The sequence below is a fragment of the Oncorhynchus keta genome, chromosome 13 (assembly GCF_023373465.1).
Source record: "Oncorhynchus keta strain PuntledgeMale-10-30-2019 chromosome 13, Oket_V2, whole genome shotgun sequence".
Classification (NCBI taxonomy): domain Eukaryota; kingdom Metazoa; phylum Chordata; class Actinopteri; order Salmoniformes; family Salmonidae; genus Oncorhynchus; species Oncorhynchus keta.
The window spans coordinates 21,708,361-21,734,998 of NC_068433.1; the positions used below are offsets into that span (position 1 = coordinate 21,708,361).

The following is a 26,638-nucleotide window of genomic DNA, read 5'->3' on the forward strand; positions in this document are numbered from 1 at the left end:
TACGAACGCAGCATAAGAGCACGTTAATTTGGCCAACATAATTGATAGGAATCATCTCCAATAGATATGACTAAAATTGATATTTGGTTCATTTATTGGATAATACACTGACCAACCTCTAACTATTGAACCAATAAAAACACACCTAGAGTTGATTGACGATTATTTTAACCAATGATAATTCAGGATGTCGTTTTGGGTGGATCTTTCAAGAGGGGTGGGATTTTCGAGGTCATTCCGTAACACGGCGTGCGTTTGAGGGGACGGGCGGTTGGAGTAAAAGGAGTTGCCGGGCGATAGTGCACCACATACGTTTTTATCGGGAGGAGTCTTCCAAGCAAAATTGTACTTCAATATAAAATAAAGGAATTCCTTTGACGACTTTATACAAAAACATTACATCGACTGCTGCCTTTGTATGCCTGTTTTAACATCCCCGCAAGTGACGGAATCAAGGTGTTGGTGATAGCTAACATCATTAGTTTACTAGCTTTGAAGCACATTGCAACTTGACCGCGGCGGTCCCCGTCTCAACGCAGGACAGCACCTTGATTGTGCGGTTGCACGCCAGCTAACAAAGCTATCGATAGTTTGCTAACTAGTGTGAGCAAACGTCAAGTTGACCGCTGGAGACGGTATCTACCTAACGGTATCTGTTGATCCCATCAACACCCAACTCCCCAGCCCCTTCACCCCTCTCCCTCCACCACCCGAAACACTGGAAATCCACAAACGGTTGGAGAGCGGCGACGGGCCAGCGGCAGGGAAGCTGGGGGTGGTACCGGAACCGCACGGAGTCGTAGCGGCTTCAGAAAAGACCAGCCGTGGGGACCTACCGACTACTATGGACGGGTTGGCGGTGGAGGTTCGCGGCTCGAACGGGGCCTTCTACAAGGTAAAGGAAATGACCGGTGTAATTAGGTTAGTCATGCGTTAACGTTAAACAACCACAAATATGAATCAGTCGACATAGTTTTGTTTTAACTAGAGTAGCTAGCTAGGTAGTGAGTTCATCTTCGTTGTTAGTTGGCAGATTCGGGTCGCATCATTCATTGAGTAGGCCCAACATCAAATGATAAGGTCGCTATTCATAGATTTCTACTTCATCAGGGTTTGCCATTGTGGTGAACGCTTGTCGTGGCCTGTTTTTGTTAGCTAAATTCCAAATGTCTTAACTATGTTTTCTGTTTGGGCTGTTCAGTTAGCTAACGTTAGCTAGTTAGCTACCTAGTCTGTCTGGCATCACCTAACCTATCTTCCCGGGCACTCCTTTCTTTGGTTGGAGTTGCTAGCTAACCTCTCAAATTGGCGAGAATGTCGGTTGGAGAAGGATGCCACATCTGAAATGGTGATACCTAATGAAATATCGATCTGTTAGTTTGCTCTCACGGTTTATCCCGAGCAATAACCCCCCCTTCAATTCCCTTTCCAAGGAGTGGGCTGAGTCAGCCTTCATTATTTCAGTGAATCAAATGACTTACTTAGTTTGTCAGGCAGTCAGTCACATGACTGTTTCCAAAAAAATCATCACATCATCACACCACAATGGCTTAATAACCATACGTGACACAACAAGGGGAAATCAACGATTTCAGTCATTTTATTTAGTGACTCCTCAAATTGAGTCAAATTACTTCATTCAATGTCTGTGCCAAATGGTTGCTGTAGTGTAAGAGTGTGTGTGTGTGTGTGTGTGTGTGTGTGTGTGTGTGTGTGTGTGTGTGCTGGCAGACAGTTGAATAGGCCCTAGTGATTTGCTATGGGTTGAACGGCCCAGGGCTGACAATGACTGAGGGACTGAATCAGGTGTTGGTAGAACAGATTATCCTAATCTCAACACTCCGCCAGTCAGTCAACACCATAGTCCTCCCCCTTTCCATGCTCTCTTCCTATCCCTCTTTTCCTCATCTTTCCATTCTGTCATTCTCTACCTCTTTCGTTTAGCCCCGTCTCATTTGTTTCCTCACTTTTTCCGGTCTCTTCTCTAGCTCCACTCTCCCCTCATTGACTCGTGGTTTAGACTATTTTTACACTCCTCTCACTCTCACCTGTTCTGTTTACTGGCTGACAGTTTTGCACTCTGGCCATTCACGCTTATTTCTCTCCTCACTCTTGTTCAGATTTTATTTATTTATATTTCACCTTTTTAATCAGGTAAGCTAGTTGAGAACAAGTTCTCCCTGTGTATTCTAAAGGTGTGATTATGATTTCCAGAGGAACCAGATTGGTTGGATAATTTAGGTGAAGACGACATGCCTGATGTCTTGCACACGCGTAACACACACAAACTACAATCCCCTTCAGCGCTGCCCTTTCTGCACAGTTACAGTAACCCATACACAGATGCCAAAAGGAATATCCTGCTGTACCAGTAATGTCAGGGGTGTAGACCTGGCGCCGCCACTCTACGCAGACCTGGCACCCCCAGAGGAGACCCTCTTTGGGCATGTGGGGAGGTTCTAGTCTTCCTGGAACAGCACATGGCCGGAGAAGGAGTGACATCACTGTACGGCCGTGAATGACCACTCTAACCTCTGTGCTCTCCTGGGTTCATGTGACCACGACTGCCATGCCAAATGGCTTGCCTGACCCTTGACCTGATAATAGAATGGAACACTGTTCACTACATCACACAACACGTGGCTACTTCAGTAGGCCCTGTAATGGAATATAGCCATTAGGCCTACCTCCTTTCTTCCAACACAGCAGCTATCAGGACAGTGTTTTTCCTCTGTGGTAGGTACTACCTATCCAGTCTGTGCCCATGCCTGCAGTTTTGCGTGACAGCGACAGAAATGGTGGCTGTTTGTGTTGTGACATTGCAGTTCAATCTGGCTTCCATCTGGCTATTTTGCCATCTCTTTGGGGCCTGAGAAAGTGGCAGCAGAGCTGTGAAGTTACTGTAAGATTGTGTAATATGAGGGAATCTAATGCTAAGGGCTTTCATACATAGCCTAATGCTCGCTCAGTGCCGGCCCTTTCATTTCCAGCAGGTGAAACTCCCTCACCTCAGCTCTGACACTCCCTCTCAGGCCCTAGTGCCACTGCCAGCGACATCGGCCCCATTTAAGGCAGTGTAACACTGAGCACCGTGGCAACCCCCCATGTCTCCGCTCTACTCCCACCCTGATGGAGAGTTTATGCCACTGTGATAGATCTGTTAATGGCTGACTGTGATGGATGAGGAACAGATTTGGGCGAGGGGGTCTCGTAATGGTTGTTGATCAAGGATATGGTATCGCATTACTTTCTCCAGTGGGCACGGTCGTGTGCGCTTTTGATACCCATATAGTCAGACCTGTTTTTACCCTCTGACAACACGCAAAGCCACATTTATTACATTGAAATGAGAGATGTCCAGCACAGCAGGACAGTCTACTGCTGTCAAGATAATTCTGTTTTTTTGCCACTTCCCCAGAGCTCTCACACATCCAGAGAGTTTCAGTTATATTTCCCTGTCCCCAAGATGGCTACAGTCTTCAGTAACAGTCATAGTTCTTTCATGGGTTATGAGTCTACCCATTAGTCCCTCTGCCCTCCCATCAGTCAGTGGCGTAGACGTTTGCCTAACATAACGTTGGGGTTTCTCTCTTCTTTTTCAGGGGTTCATCAAAGATGTCCACGAAGACTCACTCACAATAGTATTCGAAAACAAGTAAGTTTTCATTCTCTCTCGTGACATAACGTGTAGAGTTGACCCTCTGCTTGTGTGGTTACTGACTCATGGAAGATCTGTCCGAGTTGCACACTATCACCAGTCTAGCCACTCTGCTCAAGTCATCACTCTCCCCCAGTTCTTTGGCCTAGTTTTACTGTCCTGAAATCCCCGTTTCAGAACCACCTGTGGTCCGGACACAGCTGTCCACAAAACCTTTATAGACCCCCCCCCCTTCTTTCTGGAACTCCTGTCCTGTTCCATCCCATCTCGCTAGCCACCCTCCTCCTACCCCCTGTTCCTCTTTCTCTAGTTGACTCTGTAAATAAATATAGTCCCCTGCTAAATTTAGTTCCCTATGGTATGCAGGCAGGGGGGCTGGACAGTGGCCCCTGCCATTCTTGGAATGGCTCTGCCGTTCCAATAACCTCCCTCCCTCCTGTCCTCTTGCCTTGTGGAAGTGTAGGAGTAGCTGGTTGTGAGATACTACGTGAATGAATGAAAAGCCATGCTTTCTATGAGACTGCTGGCTACTGCTCCTTGACACCATTCTCCTTCATATTTGAACCACTGATTTCAAAATAGGGTTGACCTTTATATTATATTGGCTAGCTAGCCTATATTACAACTAGAGATGAAACAGTGTTTAAATTTCATATCACCATTATAGTGACAATATTGAAAGACATCCATTCAAATTAGAATCACTATGCACTTTTTTTGTGCGTAAACATTAAAATAATAACTTTAAAGATTGCACCATGTGGCCATGAGAGGTAAGTTTCCCAAGTGCAGATTTTTAATGAACACAACCTTAAGTTGGGGGGGCAGGTAGCCTAGTGTTCAGAGCGTAGGACAAGTAACCGGAAGGTTGCAAGATCAAATCCCCGAGCTGACAAGGTAAAAATGTTGTTCTGCCCCTGAACAAGGCAGTTAACCCATTGTTCCTAGGCCGCCATTGAAAATAAGAAGTTGTTCTTAACTGACTTGTCTGGTTAAATAAAGGTAAAATAAAAAAGTAAGCCAATCAAATGTGCATATAAAAACAACACAGGTAAAGCAATGTGCATGTGAGAACAATACAAACATATGTAAACAAATCCAATGTGCATGTGAGAACAATACAACCATATGTAAACAAATCCAATGTGCATGTGAGAACAATACAACCATATGTAAACAAATCCAATGTGCATGTGAGAACAATACAACCATATGTAAACAAATCCAATGTGCATGTGAGAACAATACAACCATATGTAAACAAATCCAATGTGCATGTGAGAACAATACAACCATATGTAAACAAATCCAATGTGCTGTGTTGACATTTAAAATAACAACACACATTGCAATGAGCCCAACAATTGACATAAATACAGGAGTCTAGAGTGTTTCTCCTGTTGGAACACTTTAAAACCAAGTCGACGTCTGCCAGATATTAAATGAACAAAATATGTTAGGTAGGGCGACCGAACTACATAACGTGTTATCGTGTGCAGACACACGACACATACAGCAGCAGAACGTGTAGTGTTTTTACAGGAGTAGGTAACACTGAAAGCTTAAATTTACATTATAGACAAACTATTAGTAAGTTACAGACAAACCATAACATTTTCCCCCTTTCCAAAGTCCCCACGTCATGCAATGAGCTAAAAGTTATTTTATAGCGAATGCAAGGTAATTTATTAGGTGGTGGTCATAAATGACTCAAGAGATTTGAAGTGTTGCCCCCTTTTCGCATCTATTTATTTTATTAATAAAAACATATTTATTTAGCATGTTCTGTAGACTGGGAACCATCTTCGATTTCAGTTTCCCTCAGCACGCTTATAAAACCCACAATACGACCACACTTCAGATTTGGTCCTGTCACTGCCTTCCTCCATGTTTTCACACAAAACGTGGCGGACTGTTGCTAACTTTGGTTGATGCTGGACAGTTTTTACCGTGAGTTATTTCCAACCTCGCTAATCAAACATGGTTTTGATTATTAAAAATTGAAACGGTAATGCTAACCGTCAGGATTTTTTTTTTGGTGAAAACGGTAACCGTTTCATCCCTAAATACAACTATGATGAACCCCCTCACATTTTACATAAATATATTTCTGTGAATCTGAAGCCAGTAGGTTGAACTGTTTTTTTTTTTTTAGACTGAGCTCTCCTTTGGAGTGTGTTATGTAAAAGGACACGCTACTACCTACCGGATATCCTAGTTTTATATGATGCTTGATTCTCACCCACAGTCTTCCTGTAGATAAATGATCTAATGTACATTATAGGTGGTGTCTTAGGATCATTACCATATGTAATCCAGTAACTCTTATTAGGTTTATGGCTTTCCCCTTGTAAATGCTCATTCATCTCACTTCCTGGCCCCCACTGACTGCCTGTCACCAAGTGATTTGTCTGTCAGCTAGAGAACACCGCTTCAGGCAGAATGACTATTAAGCTTTAGTTATGTTCGGGGTTGACACGCTTTTGGGTCTCGCTCCTGTTTCTTGATGGTACTTTCATTAGGGTCTGTGTTCCGGGAAGTTTCTGCTACACATGCGCACACACCAGAGGCGGCTGGTGGAAGGAGCTATAGGAGGACTTGCTCATTGTAATGGCTGGAATGGAATCAATGGAACAAACACATTGTTTCCATGTGTTTGTTTGGTATCATTCCAGCCATTGCGATGAGCTCGTCCTCCTATAGGTCCTCCATCAGCCTGATCTATCACACACCCAGACTTTATTCTGGACCGAACTGGTGTGGCGATGTCTGTCAATGTAATATAAAGTGTTGGACAGGAGGTGAACTTTCATAAATCACATGACAGGAAGAGGGGGGTCAGCTGATGTTCCTCCTACTGTTGTAACTGAAAGGTGTTTGTTTCCCCTTTCCCCATCTGTCTCCCTCATTCTCTCCACCTCGCTGCCATCTCTCTCTCCCCCCCCCAAAAAAAAGCTGGCAACCAGAGAGACAGCTGCCCTTCAGTGATGTTCGGCTGCCGCCCCCAGCCGACTACCACAAGGACATCGGTGAGGGAGAGGAGGTGGAGGTATGTCTGCCCGCTCATGTTATGTCCCCAAATTCTCCAGATCCCACTATCTCCCACTAGGGTTGCAAAACAGATTCCAGAAACATTCCAGGAATCTTCCACCTGGGATTTCTGAGAGAACCTGGGAATTTTGGGAATGTTTCTGGAATTTTGCAACCTAATTCCCCTCGTTATTTTTTGAGGGCCAGGAGTTTTTCCTCACTGTGTGAACTGACCAGAAAAACAGTGGAAACTCCTTCCTTGGTTGGTTTCTACCTCCTGTTTAGTCCATTGCCCACACGCTCCGTGCTATTCGGATACTTGGGATGTCCCTACCGCATTAAAGTTGACATTTTTTAAATGGTTAAGTTTAAGTAAGGGTAGGGATGTCTCAAGGATCCTGGATAGCACTGACCCTACCCACATGTGATGTCATAAAGCATTCCATACCACACATTAATCCATATCGCTATCAGTGGTTTAGTTTGCTTCCTCCGTCGTGATTCCATTCATAGCTGGAGATTACTACCCATGAGCCCGGGTCCCAGCCAGTCCAGAGATTACCCAGAGTCCTGTTCACTACGGCAGAGCGATGTGGAGACGGATTAACCACAGTCCAATTTAGACATGATTAGCCAGCTAGGATTCCATTCTTCAGCACAGCAGCACTCTAATCATCATCGCCATGGAGAGACACTCCATCTCACTGTTTATCATATCATTACATAATCACTTTACTAAATATTCTGCCTGACCTGTTTGGTTAATGTTACATGGTAGATTTCAGAAAGTTTCCCCTCTTCTTGTAATTGTTCTGGTATCATTGCTCTGGGGCATCCCTAAGCAGGATGAAATGATCAGGAAATCCACAATTTCTGTAAAAACCTGCGAGTTACTGGAATTTTGCAACCCGAACAGGTATAAACACCTGTATGTCCCTTTATAATCATATCCTGTCTACCCCTCCAACAGGTGTACTCGAGGGCCAATGACCAGGAGCCATGTGGCTGGTGGCTGGCCCGGGTGAGAATGATGAAGGGAGAGGTGAGTCAGGGACTGGTGAGTTAGGGGTCGGGTGCACACTGGGGCCGGCATGGGGTCTTTAGGGGGGGGCACTGTGCGTGTGATTTAAAAACAATTCTGTGTGCTTGCATGCAACATGGTCGGGTCTCACTCTCTTGTGTGAAGAGGTGATCAACATCCCTGTATCTCAACCAAGACTTTGGTGTATTGTTGCTAAATAGTCCCCTTTTTTAATTTTCTTGATCAGTCCAAGTAGTCATTTGTGCAATGTCATGTGCATGTTGTGTGATGCATCAGCGTTTTACACACACGCTCCGTCCACTACGGGATACCCCTCAGTCATCCCTTGTATAGACCCACACACAGTACTCTAATGTAGGCTAATTGGGATAACTAATGCAGCAGGGAGCACATAGCTTGTTTAAAGCAGGCAGGCACGTACTGTAGGGTCAACTAGACTACACACAGATTCTACATTCCTTATTGACCCCTAGCACTTCTGTAGATCCCACCTAGTCTTTGAGAAGGAAAGCTGAAGCAACTACCTTAAAAATAAATAGTCACAGTTCACTAAGTTTTAACCAGCAGAGCCCTATGGGCTTTTCTCAAAAGTAGTGCACTATTGGGACGCAACCACTTTGTCTTCCAGACAGGCAGACTGATCCTGGGTCAGTAGAATGTGACTGGGGGGGTGTTAAGGCTTCCGCATGCTTCAGTTTGGCTGACGCTGTACCGAACTCGGCTAGGCCAACAGAACGAGTGCACTCGCATTTAAAAAAAACAACCTTTGCTTGGAAAACGAGAAGGCGGTAATGGAACTGTTTGTTCATCCTAAGAAGCCGTAGCCAGTCTATGCTTCTTCAAAGTTTTCAGAATTGATCTTAGATGATTTAAGAAATCTGTTGTACATTTTTATAATTTTGCAGAGGGGATCTAAGTCGTGCAATGTTGCGTCCAAGATGTTTGGCGCTGTAGACTATTTGTCAATGTGCATGAAAACGAGTATCGTTGAATGACAACAAACACTTAATTGAAGAATCCCTACTAATGACCAATGGAGTGTGGACTTTGGCTCCGAACTTCCGCTTGGCTCGAGAATTTTTTTTCTGTTTTTCATTTTAGTTAAAGTAGTGCCATATTGTTTAAGTTCGTTTATAAAGTGAATAAAGTTTGGTTTTGAATTAGACCATTTGCATTTGTGAATATGAAATTTACCTAGTATTATTAGCAGTTCCCCAAAAAACCTTGCCGGCGACCAAAACAAACAGAAACGTCACATTGTCGTCATAATATATGCACAAACTGTTTCGAATGGGAAGCATGCGGACGGCGTTAGTGAGGCTTGATGCTGGATTTGACCACACTTTTGATCAGTGATAAAGGTTTGCAATGTCAGCTTTGTGTGGTTTGTGCTTTGTGTGGAGTTCCATCTCTCGCGCTCTGTCAGAAGGGACTAAGAAAATGACTATTGGTTAATTTATCACATGAATAAAACCTTAGCTGAATTACATTTTTAAAGAGAAGTGCCATTTCTGATTAACCTTGACCCAAAGCCCTATGAATATTCAATGTCAGTTGTCTTGTGTGGAATGAATAATTTACGTCTTTGGCTGTTTGATTGTTTGCTCTGTTTGCTCCCTAGGTAGTTTGGTAGAAGTACCTCATCTAGCCTAACACACTATATATAGTCCCCATTATTATTATTCTGCACACATTATTTCTCTTGCCATTTCTCAATCTCTGAAAACCCTTGTTATTTGAAATGATCTGACGAAGATCCTTGCAGGATTGAAACGTTGTTTATTAATAAAGGTTTATGGTGGAGCTCTGTGTAAAATATACTCTTTTTTTTAAATTATCCTTGTTATTTTACCCATATTTATATTAATCTGGGTCTATTTCTATTCATAAAATATTTTCTTTCTCTTGCAATTTCGCCATCTCTGAGAACCTTTGTCTCTCTATTTGAACCCTTTAGTTCTACGTTATCGAGTACGCAGCGTGCGACGCCACATACAACGAGATCGTCACGCACGAACGCATCCGGCCCGTCAACCCCAACAGCCCTTCCTCCCGAAACTCCTTCCACAAGGTCCCCATCGCCATCCCAGAAGACCTACGGAACATGTGAGTGTTTGACCTCTGATCCCGGCAGTGCACAACACCATCCTCACCACTGAGGCGGCGCTGTAGTACTGTACTCAGATTGAACAACCAGAGGCAACATGTTACTCCACTAGTCATTGAAGTACATTGGCTGCACCTGAAATGGCTCCATATTTATTGAAAGGCTACTTTCGTAACAATGTGCACTATGTAGGGAATAGGGTGCTGTTTGTGAAGGGTTTCTTGTTTAGACAGTTATACACATCGAAATGTTGTCATTGGAGCTTTGTCTTTGAGCTGTCTTTTGGGCAAGCCATCAGCCTCTCACAGTAGCAACATAGTGCACTGTTGTGAATAACTGTGGTTTGACCCAAGTTATTTTTTCTTTTTTTTAACCAACAGCTGTGCGAACGACAACATCCATAAAGACTTCAGGAAAGCCATTGGAGCCAACTGCATCTTCTACAGTGCAGCCTCACACGAGCTCATCGTGCTGGTCAGTATCACAGCCACTACTGCTTTCAGGGCCTGTATTCAGCACTCCTACTCTGAGAAGCTTAGTGATCTAGGATCAGTTTGCCTTTTTTAGTTCATTATTAGGCAATTATATGGACTGGGGGGGACCTGATCCTAGATCAGCTCTCCTACTCTGAGAGCAGTGCTACAAGGCTAGCGTTTTTACTAATGTCCCTTTTTCTTCTTTAACCAGCTTTCTCAGACTAACACTTCTGCTTTCTCTAGTCAACAAATGAGACAACAGTGAAGCGTGCTGCTCTCCTGAGCGACATGCACTTCCGCAGCATCCGTACCAAGCTCATGCTCATGTCCCGCAACGAAGAAGCCACTAAACACCTTGAGGTACACACACACACTTCTCCCCCCATGTTCATTCAGTTAGAATCAAACACGCATGAGAATGTAACCTGGAGACTGGCCATCAACATGTAGACAGACACCCTATTGTCCTTGTCCCCCAGACAAGTAAGCAGCTGGCGTCCGCGTACCAGGAAGAGGTGAAGGTAAGCGAAGACCTGATGGGTCTGGCCATTGGCTCCCACGGTGCCAACATCCAGCAGGCCAGGAAGGTGCCTGGTGTCACCGCCATCGAACTGGAGGAGGAGAGCTGCACCTTCAGGATCTACGGAGAGGTGGGTGGGTATGTTGTGGTGAGAGTGGGGTCTTGGTGTGTGTCAGCGTGTGTGTGTCAGCCTTTATCTCTCTCTGTATGTGTTTAATGGCAGGTTGGATTTATGTTGTGTTTGCGTTGCAGACCCCAGAAGCGGTGAAGCTGGCCAGGGTTTTCCTGGAGTTCAAAGAAGACTACTTCCAGGTACCCAGGAACCTCGTAGGTGAGTGACGCCCCACCCCCATGATTTAGTCAATCAGGAAAGTTCCTGCATACACATGTACTGAGAAACAAAGATTGTCTGAATTGTGGCATCTTTTATAATTTGATATAAACTAGAGGGCAAGTTGGTCAGGATATCTATGAGGGTGCCCATGTTTACAGATTCATCCAGCTAATCCTTGGTCTCCAAATGCCCCCTCTTCTTCCTCTCTCTCCTCTCCCAGGAAAAGTGATCGGCAAGAATGGCAAAGTCATCCAGGAGATTGTGGACAAGTCGGGGGTGGTGCGGGTCCGGATCGAGGGGGACAATGACAAAAAGCTTCCCCGTGAGGAGGTAGGCAAGCAGGGGGCTGGCAGAGAAGACACTGCCCCTAAAGAAGAGGTGAATGGAATTTTGCAATCCATATGCTTGGTCTGTCGACGCTGTCAGTTGTCCCATTTCAGTTTCCGCTGCATGTCTGTAATGTACCCATTCTAGGAGGGGTTGCTTGGGCCCACTCCTTCGGTTGGTGTATATCACTGTTGTTCAGTGTGCTTTCCCCCACTTTATTTAAAAAAATGTCCCTTCAAAGAGAAACCTCTGTATTTCTACATCAATTTAAAGACACCAGTTATTTGGCCCTTATGGAAATGCACAAATGTGTCCAAATGTCCATGACTAAACATCAGGACTCGTCCACCTCCAAATGTATAATGAAGCATAACAGTCTACCAGTCCACTCTCTTACACTGTCCTTCTCTCCAGGGCATGGTCCCCTTTGTCTTTGTGGGAACTAAAGAGAACATCAGCAACGCCCAGGCCCTACTGGAGTACCATGTGGCCTACCTACAGGTGAGGCGCACACACACACACACACACAGAGGGGACAGATCACTGCCACTCTCAGGCCTGACCTCTGCTCATGTCAATTAAACATTGGACCCCTCTCTGTTACGACACGTTAAGATATATATTGACCCTTTATGCCTATGTATTTTTTATACATGCTTACATACGTCCTGTGGGCCAATGGCCAGAATATAGACGCATGGTAGGAGTTCCCATTACCCACAGATTTAGGATCAGATTACCCAACCCCCCTAACCATAACCGTTAAAGGGAATGGAAAAAATATCTGACCCTGAATCCGGGGCAAGTTCTAGTCTAGCTACTCTTATGTGGACATTCATGGAAGACGTTGTCTTACACTGGTTGGTGTTCTTCTGTGTATTCTACACACCACCACTTCTGTATGGGGAGAGGGGAGTAGATGTAGTGTGTAGAAGGTGGTGTCAGATCATTCCAAATTGGTCACCTGTCCCGCCCTCCTCCACCTACCTCATGTGAAAGCTGCTGAGAGCGGCTCCATTTTGCCCTTACCCTGTGCTTTTAAAAATAGCCCCCTACTCAGGGTTGGGACGAGGGGTAGGGGTGTAGATTACAGGATATCTGGACCCTAGACTCCAAAAATAACGCACCCTCTACTCATCCTTGCACCCCCTCACCCATCGTCAGCCACCTCACACAAGGCTCAGTGGCGACAGCTGTCGCATTCTGAAGTGACACCCTCCAACCCTTCCACCCTCAACCACCTCACCTAACCAAAAGTTCCCAGTAAACTGCTGTCTGTACTTTAGCCCAATCCCTAAAACGCCTAAACTGACCACCCCCTTGTACACACTGCAGAACGTAGTGTTTGGCTCTTACATGGCTTATTTCACAAAACCACTGGGAAATCACATCAAACTGCTGCACATGGTAAAGTCACATGACTTAAGGTTGTGTCAACTCTGCAGTGATGGGGTTTTCCCCACTAAATGTGCATCCCAAATGGCACCCTATTCCCTTTTTATAGTGTACTACTTTTGAGCAGGGCCCATAAGTATGGGTGGGTCCCATTATGTTGCTAAATAAATAATCAAATCCTATAAATGTTTGCCAGTCCACATAGTTGAAGTCGGAAGTTTACATGCACCTTAGCCAAATACATTTAAACTCAGTTTTTCACAAATCCTGACAATTAATCAGAGTTAAAATTCCCTGTTTTAGGTCAGTTAGGATCACCACTTATTTTAAGAATGTGAAATGTCAGGAAAATAGAGTGATTTATTTCAGCTTTTATTTCTTTCATTTCCAGTGGGTCAGAAGTTTACATATACACTCAATTAGTATTTGGAAGCATTCCCTTTAAATTGTTTAACTTGGCTCAAAGGTTTTGGGTAGCCTTCCACAAGCTTCCCACAATAAGTTTGGTGAATTTTGGCCCATTCCCCCTGACAGAGCTGGTGTAACTAAGTCAGGAGTGTTGACCTTGCTCGCACACACTTTTTCAGTTCTGCTAAGAAATTTTCAATAGGATTGAAGTCGGGGCTTTGTGATGGCCACTCCAATATCTTGACTTTGTTGTCCTTAAGCCATTTAGCCACAACTTTGGAAGTATGTTTGGGGTCATTGTCCATTTGGAAGACCCATTTGCGACCAAGCTTTAATTTTCAGACTGATGTTGCTTCAATATATCCACAATTTTCCTACCTCATGATGCCATCTATGTTGTGAAGTGCACCAGTCCCTCCTGCAGCAAAGCACCCCCACAACATGATGCTGCCACCCCCGTGCATCACGGTTGGGATTAGAGGTCGACTGAATATGATTTTTCAACACCGATACCAATACTGATTATTGGAGGACCAAAAATGCCAATACCGATTAATCGGCAGATTTTTATTTTATTTTTTAAATGTATTTGTAAAAATGACAATTACAACAATACTGAATGATCACAAATGTCAAATGTATTTATTTATATAGCCCTTTGTACATCAGCTGATATCTCAAAGTGCTGTACAGAAACCCAGCCTAAAACCCCAAACAGAAAGCAATGCAGGTGTAGAAGCACGGTGGCTAGGAAAAACTCCCTAGAAAGGCCAAAACCTAGGAAGAAACCTAGAGAGGAACCAGGCTATGTGGGGTGGCCAGTCCTCTTCTGGCTGTGCCGGGTGGAGATTATAACAGAACATGGCCAAGATGTTCAAATGTTCATAAATGACCAGCATGGTCGAATAATAATAAGGCAGAACAGTTGAAACTGGAGCAGAGCACGGCCAGGTGGACTGGGGACAGCAAGGAGTCATCATGTCAGGTAGTCCTGGGGCACGGTCCTAGGGCCCAGGTCCTCCGAGAGAGAGAAAGAAAGAGAGAATTAGAGAGAGCATATATGGGGTGGCCAGTCCTCTTCTGGCTGTGCCAGGTGGAGATTATAACAGAACATGGCCAAGATGTTCAAATGTTCATAAATTACCAGCATGGTCGAATAATAATAAGGCAGAACAGTTGAAACTGGAGCAGCAGCACGGCCGGGTGGACTGGGGACAGCAAGGAGTCATCATGTCAGGTAGTCCTGGGGCATGGTCCTAGGGCTCAGGTCCTCCGAGAGAGAAAGAAAGAGAGAAGGAGAGAATTGGAGAACGCACACTTAGATTCACACAGGACACCGAAGAGGACAGGAGAAGTACTCCACATATAACAAACTGACCCTAGCCCCCCGACACAAACTACTGCAGCATAAATACTGGAGGCTGAGACAGGAGGGGTCAGGAGACACTGTGGCCCCATCCGAGGACACCCCCGGACAGGGCCAAACAGGAAGGATATAACCCCACCCACTTTGCCAAAGCACAGCCCCCACACCACTAGAGGGATATCTTCAACCACCAACTTACCATCCTGAGACAAGGCTGAGTATAGCCCACAAAGATCTCCGCCACGGCACAACCCAAGGGGGGGGGGGCGCCAACCCAGACAGGATGACCACATCAGTGAATCAACCAACTCGGGTGACGCACCCCTTCCAGGGACGGCATGAGAGCCCCAGTAAGCCAGTGACTCAGCCCCTGTAATAGGGTTAGAGGCAGAGAATCCCAGTGGAAAGAGGGGAACCGGCCAGGCAGAGACAGCAAGGGCGGTTCGTTGCTCCAGAGCCTTTCCGTTCACCTTCCCGCTCCTGTGCCAGACTACACTCAATCATATGACCCACTGAAGAGATGAGTCTTCAGTAAAGACTTAAAGGTTGAGACCGAGTTTGCGTCTCTGACATGGGTAGGCAGACCGTTCCATAAAAATGGAGCTGTATAGGAGAAAGCCCTGCCTCCAGCTGTTTGCTTAGAAATTCTAGGGACAATTAGGAGGCCTGCGTCTTGTGACCGTCACTTATTTTAACTTAATATTATACATCAATAAAATCAATTTTGCCTCAAGTAAATAATGAAACATGTTCAATTTGGTTTAAATAATGCAAAAACAAAGTGTTGGAGAAGAAAGTAGAAGTGCCATATGTGCTATGTAAGAAAGCTAACGTTTAAATTCCTTGCTCAGAACATGAGAACATATGAAAGCTGGTGGTTCCTTTTAACATGAGTCTTCAATATTCCCAGGTAAGAAGTTTTAGGTTGTAGTTACTATAGGAATTATAGGACTATTTCCCTCTTTTCCATTTGTATTTCATATACCTTTAATAATAATAATAATAATAATATATGCCATTTAGCTGACGCTTTTATCCAAAGCGACTTACAGTCATGTGTGCATACATTCTACGTATGGGTGGTCCCGGGAATTGAACCCACTACCCTGGCGTTACAAGCGCCATGCTCTACCAACTGAGCCACAGAAGGACCACCTTTGACTATTAGATGTTCTTGTAGGCACTTTAGTATTGCCAGTGTAACGTCCCTCTCCTTGCTCCTCCCTGGGCTCAAACCAGCAACACAACGACAACAGCCACCATCGAAGCAGCGTTACCCATGCAGAGCAAGGGAAACAACCACCCCAAGGCTCAGAGCGGGTGACGTTTGAAATGCTATTAGTGCGCGCTAACTAGCTAGCCATTTCACTTCGGTTACACCAGCCTCATCTCGGGAGTTGATAGGTTTGAAGTAATAAACAGCGCAATTCTTGACACACAACGAAGAGCTGCTGGCAGAACTCACGAAAGTGCTGTTTGAATGAATGTTTACGCGCCTGCATCTGCTTACCACTGCCCAGTCAGATACTTGTATGCTTGTATGCTCAGTCAGATTATATGCAACGCAGGACACGCTAGATCATATCAAGTAATATCATCAACCATGTGTAGTTAACTAGTGATTATGATTGATTGTTTTTTATAAGATAAGTTTAATGCTAGCTAGCAACTTACTTTGGCTTACTGCATTCGCGTAACAGGCAGTCAGTCTCCTTGTGGAGTGCAACGAGAGAGAGGCAGGTCGTTATTGCATTGGACTAGTTAACTGTAAGGTTGCAAGATTGGATCCCCCGAGCTGACACGGTGAAACTCTGTCATTCTGCCCCCGAACAAGGCAGTTTAACCCACCGTTCCTAGGCCGTCATTGAAAATAAGAGTGTTCTTAACTAACTTGCCTAGTTAAATATATATATATTTGAATATAAATAAAAATCGGTAAAATCGGTGTCTAAAAATACCGATTTCCGATTGTTATGACAACTTGAAATCGGCCCCAATTAATTCGCCATTCCGATGATTCGGTCGACCTCTAGTTGGGATGGTGTTCTTCGGCTTGCAAGCCTCCCCCTATTTTCTCCAAACATAACTATGGTCATTATGTCCAAACTGTTCTGTTTTTGTTTCATCAGACCAGAGGACATTTCTCCAAAAAGTACAATCTTTGTCCCCATGTGCAGTTGCAAACTGTAGTCTGCCTTTTTTTATGGCAGTTTTGGAGAGTGGCTTCTTCCTTGCTGAGCGGCCTCTCAGGTTGTCGATGTAGGACTCGTTTTACTGTGGCTATAGATACTTTTGTACCCGTTTCCCCCAGCATCTTCACAAGGTCCTTTGCTGTTCTGGGATTGATTTGCACTTTTCGCACCAAAGTACGTTCATCTCTATGAGACAGAACTCGTCTCCTTCCCGAGCGGTATGACTGCTGCGCGGTCCCATGGTGTTTATACTTGCGTGCTATTGTTTGTACAGATGCATGTGGTACGTTCGGCCGTTTGGAAATTGCTCCCAAGGATGAACTAGACTTGTGGAGGTCTCCAATTTTTTTTCTGAGGTCTTGGCTGATTTCTTTAGATTTTCCCATGATGTCAAGCAAAAGAGGCACTAAGTTTGAAAGAAATAATTTATCTGTAAACAATTGTTGGAAAAATAACTTGTCATGCACAAAGTAGATGTCCTGACCGACTTGCCAAAACTATAGTTTGTTAAGAAGAAATTTGTGGAGTGATTGAAAAAGTTTTAATGATTCCAACCTCAGTGTATGTAAACTTCTGACTCCACTTCTAGCTACACCTATGCTTTTTAACTTAACATGTACCTTGGCCTCTGCCCTATAGGAATCTTACACACAATGCCTATAGAAAGACTACACCCCCACCCCCTGGATTTATTCACATTTTATTGTTACAAAGTGGAATTGAAATGGATTTCATTGTGATTTTGTCAACAATCTTCACAATACTCTGTAATGTCAAGTGGAATACAATTCCAAATGTGTTAAAGGATTAATGAAAAATAAAACTGTGTGTTAACACAGTTGGCAGCGATTTGACGTGAGTTTTCTTGAGTTAGTCTGAGCTTTGCACACCTGTATTGTGCGATATTTGCCCATTTTTAATTTTTGGGTGAAATTCTCCGAGCTCTGTAAAGTTGTTGGATCATGGCTAGAAAGCCATTTTGATGTCTTGAAATAGATTTTCAGTCTGATTTAGGTCAAAACTGTAACTCAACCACTCAGGAACGTTCATTGTGTTGTAAAGCAATTGCAGTATAGATTTGGCTTTGTTGTAGGTTATTGTCCTGCTGAAAGGTGAATTCCTCTCCCAGTGTCTGGTGTAAAGCAAACTGAAGCAGGTTTTCCTGTAGAATCTTGCCTGTTCGAAGCTTCATCCTGCTTATTTTCTTCCTGAGAAACTATCCTGTCTTTGCTGATGTTAGGCATACCCATACAATGATGCAGCCACCACTGTGCTGGAAAATAAGGAGGTATTTACTCAGTGACATGTTGGATTTGCCCCAAACATAAGACTTTGCATTTAGGCCAAAAAGTGTAGGAATTTGCTGTGTTTCACAGACAACAATCATGCGTTGTTGCATACATATGCATGTCTCGCATGTGGCTCAATTGGTAGAATATTGCATTTGCAACACCAGGGTTGTGGGTTCGATTCCCATGGGGGACCAATACTTGACAGTACAAAAATGTATGCGCACTAAATCGCTCTGGATTAGAGCGTCTGCAAAATTACAAAAAAGTGTAAAACGTCTCAGACAAACCATCACAGGTAAAGCGTCTATGGGACTAATATTGAATCCTGCTACACCGGCTGAGACGTTCATCGTATGTGCAGGGCTTGCAAACTTCTACGGATAACAAAGGGAAACCCAGCTGCGAGCTGTCCAGTGATGTGAGCCTACCAGACGGGCATAATTCTTTCTATGCTTTCTTCAAGGCAAGCAACACTGAACCTTGCATCAGAGCACCAGCTGTCCAGGACGACTGTGTGATCACACTCTCCGTAGCCGATGTACAGTGGTTCGTTCTTTAAAAGTTGCAGCGTAGGGAAGGGAGTAGGCTACAGTACTGGGCTATTTAGCTAAAGAATGCTGTGTCGTGCAGGCACACGGGAGACCAGGGTTCAATTCCCCAACTCGGAGGAAGGAGTAGGCTGTCCTTGTAAATAAGAATTTGTTCTTAACTGACTTGCCTAGTTAAATAAAGGTTACACTAAGAGCATAACATTTCTACACCATAATTTTTGTCTAACCAATACCCAAACGGAGATTCAGTGAAAATAAAAATCTCATTGATTTATCAAGACCAGTGCCCATGCTTGCCCCAGCGCAGTGTGAAACTGTGCTAAAATAGTTGTGGGCTATTGCTTCAAATCCTATTGCTTCAAACTTCAATATGCTCTTTAAATAAGACGTACACCACTTTTAACAGCACATTACTCAACACTAGTGGGACTCATGTCACCTACGGTAGGCCTACAGTATATTGGAAAATATGGCGTGACTCGCAGCCAATAATTACATATAGAGGATTCTAAATTAAAACCAAAAGCCGCCTCATGGCGGGTACGGGTATCGAACCTGCATCTGTAGCAATGCATTTTGCGCTGCGCCACTCGTGAGGCCCCATCCACAAAGTAACAAAATACAGAGAGGTGTTGGTAAAGGTATATTGTCCTGCTTATAACCCATAATGGGCTATTATAATACTGTACATGGTGTCCAGGTCAGGATAACCAAAACATTTATTTATTAAAGACTACCAGAAAGAATGTTGGTACTTATTTTGATCCAAAGCCATGAATGAGTGAGTCACTCAGCTTTATGTAGGTGCTGGGCTATAGGACTGTGCCATCAACTTAATAATATATAACAATACTTTGGAGGTTATTTTGTTTGGGGGGGAATTAAAGTGAGTGATTGTAATCTGAGTAAAGGCCAAATATTTATTTCTGTTTTTAGAGGGAGAGAAATGCTGGGCAAGTTGTGCACTGCATTATGGGACTCCCAATCACGGTCAGATGTGATGCATAATACTTTTTTTGTTTGATCTTTTCTGGTGGTTGCAATTTCAGTTTAATCCAATCACGCCTAGTTGTAGTACAGCCAACCTAACTAAGAAATACATTTGATGATAGAATTCTCACCCTTACCCTCGTAGGCAAGTCTATTGTCCAGCTACCTGCCAATAGCCATAATGGCGCTGTACAACGTGACCGTGTGTGTTTGAAAGAGTATTTTTCCAGTAAACTGAAATTAGTTTACCTTCATTAGACATCTTTGTTCCAATATTTCTGTCGTTCTGTGATATTTATTCCCATAGTAATTTTATGGATTCATAACTAATAAACATCTGCATTTTGAATGAGTATTTATCATTTTATTATACAGATGCTGATGAAGAAATACAGTATTGTACAGTATATGCTTTTACATTTGGATAATAAAGTATTTAAACAAATGCTGGTGGCTTACATCTTATCAGGCTACTGTGCAGTCTCACAAGTAAACATAGCAGAACAGCATAATGGTCCGGATGGCCCTTGCTCTGCCCAGTGAGCAGTTGGTCAAGTTCTGTTGTCAGAAGAGGAATGGAAGTATCAGGATGACCTGATGAACCCGCCAGGTATGTTGACTCTGCCTGTCGGGAGGTGGAGTTCCAGAGCTCACAGGTGTGCCTGGCATGGATTGTAACTTTCTCGTTCCTCTCGTTCCTCGCCCTCTTCAACGTGTCATTCTCCACCAATGCTGCCTCGCTCTGGACCATCAGCTGTCGCCCGTATCTCTTCCCTCAGATAATGTTTCTCTTTCTGCTGGTCTGCCTTCAATGACTCAATCTCTGTCTTCAAAGTTTGAATCTGATCCATGTGCACCTTCATCAGATGAGCAGAATGGTACCACCCTGAGCCCCATCGATTACAGTGGCCTATGATAGAAACGGTAGATCAATGAAGACTTAAAAGTGATTCCAACACACACATGCTGCGTACACATTTTAAGAATCTAGCAAAACTAACCGCTTTCTTGGCAACCTTGTGTTTTGTCTCGGTGCAGCTTGTTGTCCAGCCCTTTGTCCACTGATCTCCACGGATGGTTGTCGGCATGGTTGTATTCTCTGCAAAAACACATTCACATTTTTTTATTTGAACCTTTAATTGCTTTTTATTACACAGTATGCCTCCACATTGATAGGCAATATGCATGTTTGTTTTTTTTGTATAGAAAATGCTTTTAAACCAAAATTCCTTTTTTAGTTCGGGTGATCATCTCAGTTCCGGCTCATTTTCAAGTCCTCTTGAAAATCCTAACCCTGGAACGGGTAGCGCCATAGAAAGAAGCTGGCTTGATGAAAACGATGTCTGTTCTCTTTGGTCACAATGTCCTTTTTTGGGGGGTAAACAGCTAGTTTTTGAATGGTAACTGTTATGGGTGCAGTTTGTGCCGGGGTGAAGAGTACTGGAAAGGTGACTTTCACACCTACAGTAGCCTGGCTATAAAGAGTAGTGTCCTGCTAATCTGGCTACAAGTGTTTGAAAACCTGTTTTCAAAATGCCACCAGCTGTCCCCCGCTAATGTAAATAAAACACAGCATCTTGTTTACATTTTGTTTGCTTTCTTTATTGTAACCACAATGTCAACATCATTTGTATCTACCTTTCCAATTACTTTCAGAGTTTGGGATTTACAAATGTGTGCATTTCATGTCATTTTTTAAAATAACTTGTCTTATGCCTTTAGTGAGAGGTCTAATGCTTTTAATATTTAACCATATCTGCCCTCTGAATAAATATCTAAGGAGCATTTTTCACGCCATTATTAGTTACATTGCTTTAGTTTGAACATGCAAACAGGCACTAAGAACAGCAGGAACGTTTCCCTAGTCAGCACCATGATTAGTGCAATGCCCCTCAAGTGTTGCTCTGTGCTACCCAGTGGGGTGGAGTGGGGGTCTACCCCCACCCCTTCCTCGTGGGCTAGGTTTGTCTTTTGTGCGTGGCTCTGCGGCCCATCCCCTGCCCCCATGCCTTGAACCTCGCGCGCGCCCTGCTATTTCAGTGGATACAGCTGGAGATCTGCCAAGCAATCCCATTTTGCGCAATTTGGGTGCCATTACCAATATTTTATATATATTGTCCTGCTAATAACAGGGGTAATAATAGATCTGTGAAAATATCCAAGGGGCTCTTATATAATTCAAAATGAATAATAATCACTGTTTAAAAATATATATAACTTGAGGGGGGGTATTTCTTGACATTGTTCAATTTGTATATAAAGCCAGCTTTTATTTAGAATTGTGTTTTCTTTTGAGGGTGAGAAACCAAAAACCTGCAGTCATCTCATGGGTCTCCCAGTCGAGGCCAGCACAGGTATTGAACCAGCTTCTGTAGCAACACAGCTTGCACTGCGATTCGGTGTCTTAGACTGCCGCGCCACTAAGGCGCTGTACAAAGTGACCTGTCAGGAGTAGGCTACAGTACTACAGAGACACAGTTGCGCCTTGGGACCCAAAAGCATAATCAGTGCTCTAACTGCTCTAGCTTGCGCTGGTCTGGAGCAATGAAGTTGTGATGCAGGGTACCGCACTTAACCACAAATCACCTCTAAGTACCGCAGCATAATCGCAACACTTTTTTTAGTGGAGCAACCACTTTAAGACCTTTTTATAAACAGGTTAACATTCACAAGGCTGTAGGGCCAGACGGATTACCAGGATGCTTACTCAGAGCATGCGCTGACCAACTGACATTTTCCACCTCTCCCTTACCATCTGTCATGCCTACTTGTTTCAAGCAGACCACCATTGTCCCTGTGCCCAAGAACACTAAGGTAACCTGCCTAAATGACTACCACCCTGTAGTGCTCACATCTGTATCGGTGAAATGCTTTGAAAGGCTGGTCATGGCTCACATCAACACCAGCATCCCAGAAATCCTGGACCTACTCCAATTTGCATACCACCCCAACAGATCTACAGATGATGCCATCTCTACTACACTCCACACTGCCTTTGGGCAGAGTTTCCTGCCATTCAGGACCTCTATACCAGGCGGTGTCAGAGGAAGGCCCTAAAAATAGTCAGGCTCCAGCCACTGAAGTCAAACTGCTCTGTTTCCACATGGCAAGCGGTACCAGACCGCCACGTCTGGGACAAAAAGACTCCTGAACAGCTTATACCCCCCCATCCATAAGACTACTGAACAGTTAATCAAATGGCAACCTGGACTATTTGCCTTAAGCCCCTTGTTTTTTGCACTGACACTCTTGCACAGGCTCGATGAACACTCACTGAACTCTAACCGCACACTCGCACAAAATGCACTGACACTCCAACACACACACACACACACACACATATTGACGCCACACACTCATACATTCTCATTCCTTCACACTCTTCACATATGCTGCTGCTACCCTCTTACCTATGCATAGCCACTTTACCCCTACCTACATATTACCGTAATTACCTTGGCTAACCTGTCTCCCTGCAATTTGACTACCCGTATCCCTTGTATATATCCTCATTATTGTTACTCTTTTTCCTTTTAGAATATTTAGCAAATTTCTTAATTACTGCATTGTTGGTTATGGGCTCATAAGAATTTTACGGTGTGTGTGAGATTTTTATATATAACTCACACTGTTCAAAAGTTTGGGGTCACTTAGAAATTTCCTTGTTTTTAAAAGAAAAGCTCTTTTTTTATGGATCCAGTTGATCCGAAATACAGTGTAGACATTAATGTTGTAAATGACTACTGTAGCTGGAAACTGCAGATTTTCTTATAGAATATCTGCATAGGTGTACCGATGCCCATTTATCAATTAGCCTTTTAAAATGATAAAGTTGGATTAGCTAACACAACGTGCCATTGGAACACAGAAGTGATGGTTGCTGAAAATGGGCCTAATGTAGATATTCCATTAAATCTGCTGTTTCCAGCTACAATAGTCATTAACAACATCTACACTGTATTCCTGATGAGCTTGATCCTCCTTTCCAACAAATATCGAGGGTCTTATTCTGGTGACATGATGATCAATGCTTGGCTGCTGTTTGACAAATGCAAATAATATCGCTCTTCTCTATAATTAGTTAGCCTACCCGCACTGCTTCTGCAAGCTATTGGCTAGAGTTAATTTGCCAAGACCAGAGTTGGCACATTGGCAATGCAACCGGCAGTGTTGAAAAGGTGATGGAAACCCGTTTAATTTTTTATTTTTCATTCGGTACATGGGAATTGAATGGCAAAAGTTGTTTGTGTGCACTGTCATTACGCACAGCCCTTTACGCAGATTTGAGAATATACACACGAAAATCTGCCAAATTGGATGGAAGCCTAGCGACTGATATAACGATTTAAATCTATTTAATTCCCACTTCATGATGCAACAAAATGTGGAAAGTTTAAGGGGGTGTAGACTTTTAATAGGCACTATGTCCTAACATGGTCGGACCATGCATGGCAGTGTGGTTGATATAACCGTCAACCGTTACGTGGCCACTGAGTCTTTCAGCTGCGAGGCACACAATTACCTAATGATATATGTCCTAACATGTATCGCTGTCTCTCTGCCCTATAGGAATATACCTAATGATATATGTCCTAACATGTCCGTCTCTAACAGGAAGTGGAGCAGCTGCGTCTGGAGCGGCTGCAGATTGACGAGCAGCTCCGTCAGATCGGGGTGGGGTACCGTGCCCCCCCTAGTCGGGTCGGGGGCACCGGCCCCGGGGACAGGGAGAAGGGCTACCTCACAGACGAGAGCAGCAACTCCACCAACCCCCACACCTCCCGCACCTACGGAGGCCGCGGACGAGGACGCAGGCCCTCCAACAGCCAGTACTCTGGATATGGTGAGACGAGATTACAACTCCCAAGATCCCTTACTGCTAACTGCATTCTATCATCTGATAAGACCAATATCTCAATATACAAACATATTTATCATAAACGAGGCTAAACTTTGAGTGACGTTTCAAATGTTTACTCAGCGACTGTGTACAGCTGTGTACATACCTTTTTAATAGTGTCTGCTTGTACCCTGAACTCTCGCCCCCTCCCTTCCACGAAGATGTAGTTCTCCATCACTCACGATTTCTCCATGCTCCTTCATCCATATCAACCTACTTCATATCAGTCAGGAGAGGCTGATCTATTCATGTTAAGAAAATGTAAAGATATAAAACAGTCATTTACAATCAACCCAAAAATCCTCACATGCTTCCATCTAAAACGGAAAATTATTATTTTGACTACAAGTGGATAGTTTGGTTCTGTGTGAACTTGGTGTTTGCAGGCTACACTCCGTCAGTCGACATGACGATTTGGTAACGTGCTTTACTGCAGTGAATACCAACTGGTCTGACTATTTATTTGGTATTCTCTCTCATGGGTTTTCTGCTGAGACAACTGGTACACCACACACACTTGGGAATAAAAACTACAGTTTTGTACAAAACACTCCACATCCCATCATTCCTGTCTTCATCCCCCTCTCGCCATTTGTTCATTTCACTCCATTTCTCTGTCAGAACAAAACGGCTGCTGACTTACTATCGTAATCTATACTATTGTCAGTTGAAGTTTAGTTTCTAGCTGCCCCTTACTCTGTTTTCCAGGTACTAACTCTGAGCAGTCCAATGCTTCTGAGTCAGAGGACCTCAACGAGCGTGACCAGCGGCCCCGAGGCGTGGGCGGAGATGAGAGGGGTTCCCGTCGGGGTGGCAGGGGCCGTGGATCCAACACCGGACGGGGTCGCGGAGGACCCGCCTCAAGGACTACCAACTCTATCAGCTCAGGTGCAATACAGCAGGCTTATTAATGGTGCAATACAGCAGGCTTATTAATGGTGCAATACAGCAGGCTTATTAATGGTGCAATACAGCAGGCTTATTAATGGTGCAATACAGCAGGCTTATTAATGGTGCAATACAGCAGGCTTATTAATGGTGCAATACAGCAGGCTTATTAATAGTCCAAATGGGGTACAGGGTTGTATTCATTGTGCACCAAATATAGAAGGAAACAAACTGAAATTGGGAGGGACTTTGTGACCTTGTCCAATGAGAAATGCTCTTTTGAGTGTTCTGTAACAATGTTGTGTTCCGGTGTGCTCTAATGAATCAAATTGGTCCTTGGTGATACTGGGATGTTTCGGGTCAAACCTAATGGCCAAGTTTTCCTTGATTTCGACTGGAAGGTGATACAGTTTGATATGCTAGGCCTCTCTCTCTTTCTCTCCTCTCTCCTGGCCAGTGCTGAGGGACCCAGACAGCAATCCGTTCTCCCTGCTGGAGGGTGAGAGTGAGCAAGGCGACACTGACACCAGCGAGGGAGTGGGAGGAGTAGACCGCAGGAGACGCTCCCGCCGTCGCCGTAATGACCAGGAGCCAAGCGTGATGGACGCCGCCGCCACAGAGTCAGACAGCCAGGTCGGACCCAACGAGAACGGACTGGGTAGGAAGTCTGGAGAGTACCAGTGTTAGTTATGCTGCGTGACTAGTTTGAAGTTGGAAGTGTTAAAGTTACGTCTCTCATACTTCCTCTTTTTTTTCTCTCCTTTATCAGATGAGGAGGGCCGACCCCAGCGCCGCAACAGGAGCCGCCGCCGTCGTAACCGCGGCAACCACCCCGAGGGAGGATCCCCCAGCCATGACAGACAGCCAGCCGAGGGTGAGCAGTGTGTCAGACGTCCCAAACCTCCCTCCCTGTTGTCAGTCTAGACCTTAGAGGAAAATGGTAGTCTGATCTAGTCTAGCGTATCCTTCCTTAGTCTCATTCGTCACTGTGTTGTGCTGGATTTGTCATTAAACAGTATATCCTGTTTAAATCACTGTTCTCTGGGTTCTTGTCTGTAGTGACCGTGGCAGACTACATATCCCGTGCCGAGTCGCAGAGCCGACAGAGCCTTCCCCAGGAGACACTTGCTGCTTCCGAGCCTAAAGTACAAACACACACACA

The 26,638-nt window shown here is 44.3% G+C and overlaps 1 protein-coding gene across 4 annotated transcripts in view; it reads left to right on the forward strand.

Moving 5' to 3' along the window:
* The first annotated feature begins 241 nt into the window (after positions 1-241).
* fxr2 (FMR1 autosomal homolog 2) overlaps positions 242-26,638 on the forward strand; it is a 29,053-nt gene continuing 2,656 nt past the window's right edge. Inside the window, exons 1-16 of one of the 4 annotated variants that reach the window (XM_035783664.1) lie at positions 242-895; positions 3,603-3,655; positions 6,614-6,707; positions 7,659-7,745; positions 9,688-9,836; positions 10,218-10,311; positions 10,557-10,673; positions 10,793-10,963; positions 11,086-11,164; positions 11,388-11,545; positions 11,909-11,995; positions 24,303-24,531; positions 25,297-25,476; positions 25,934-26,134; positions 26,246-26,350; positions 26,536-26,621. In XM_035783664.1, the coding sequence (XP_035639557.1) occupies positions 845-895; positions 3,603-3,655; positions 6,614-6,707; positions 7,659-7,745; positions 9,688-9,836; positions 10,218-10,311; positions 10,557-10,673; positions 10,793-10,963; positions 11,086-11,164; positions 11,388-11,545; positions 11,909-11,995; positions 24,303-24,531; positions 25,297-25,476; positions 25,934-26,134; positions 26,246-26,350; positions 26,536-26,621 (1,941 nt within the window). In that variant the 5' untranslated portion in view covers positions 242-844. The remainder of the gene's footprint in view (positions 896-3,602; positions 3,656-6,613; positions 6,708-7,658; positions 7,746-9,687; positions 9,837-10,217; positions 10,312-10,556; positions 10,674-10,792; positions 10,964-11,085; positions 11,165-11,387; positions 11,546-11,908; positions 11,996-24,302; positions 24,532-25,296; positions 25,477-25,933; positions 26,135-26,245; positions 26,351-26,535; positions 26,622-26,638) is intronic. The other 3 variants (XM_052459692.1, XM_035783665.1, XM_052459693.1) reach the window with 3 other exon arrangements.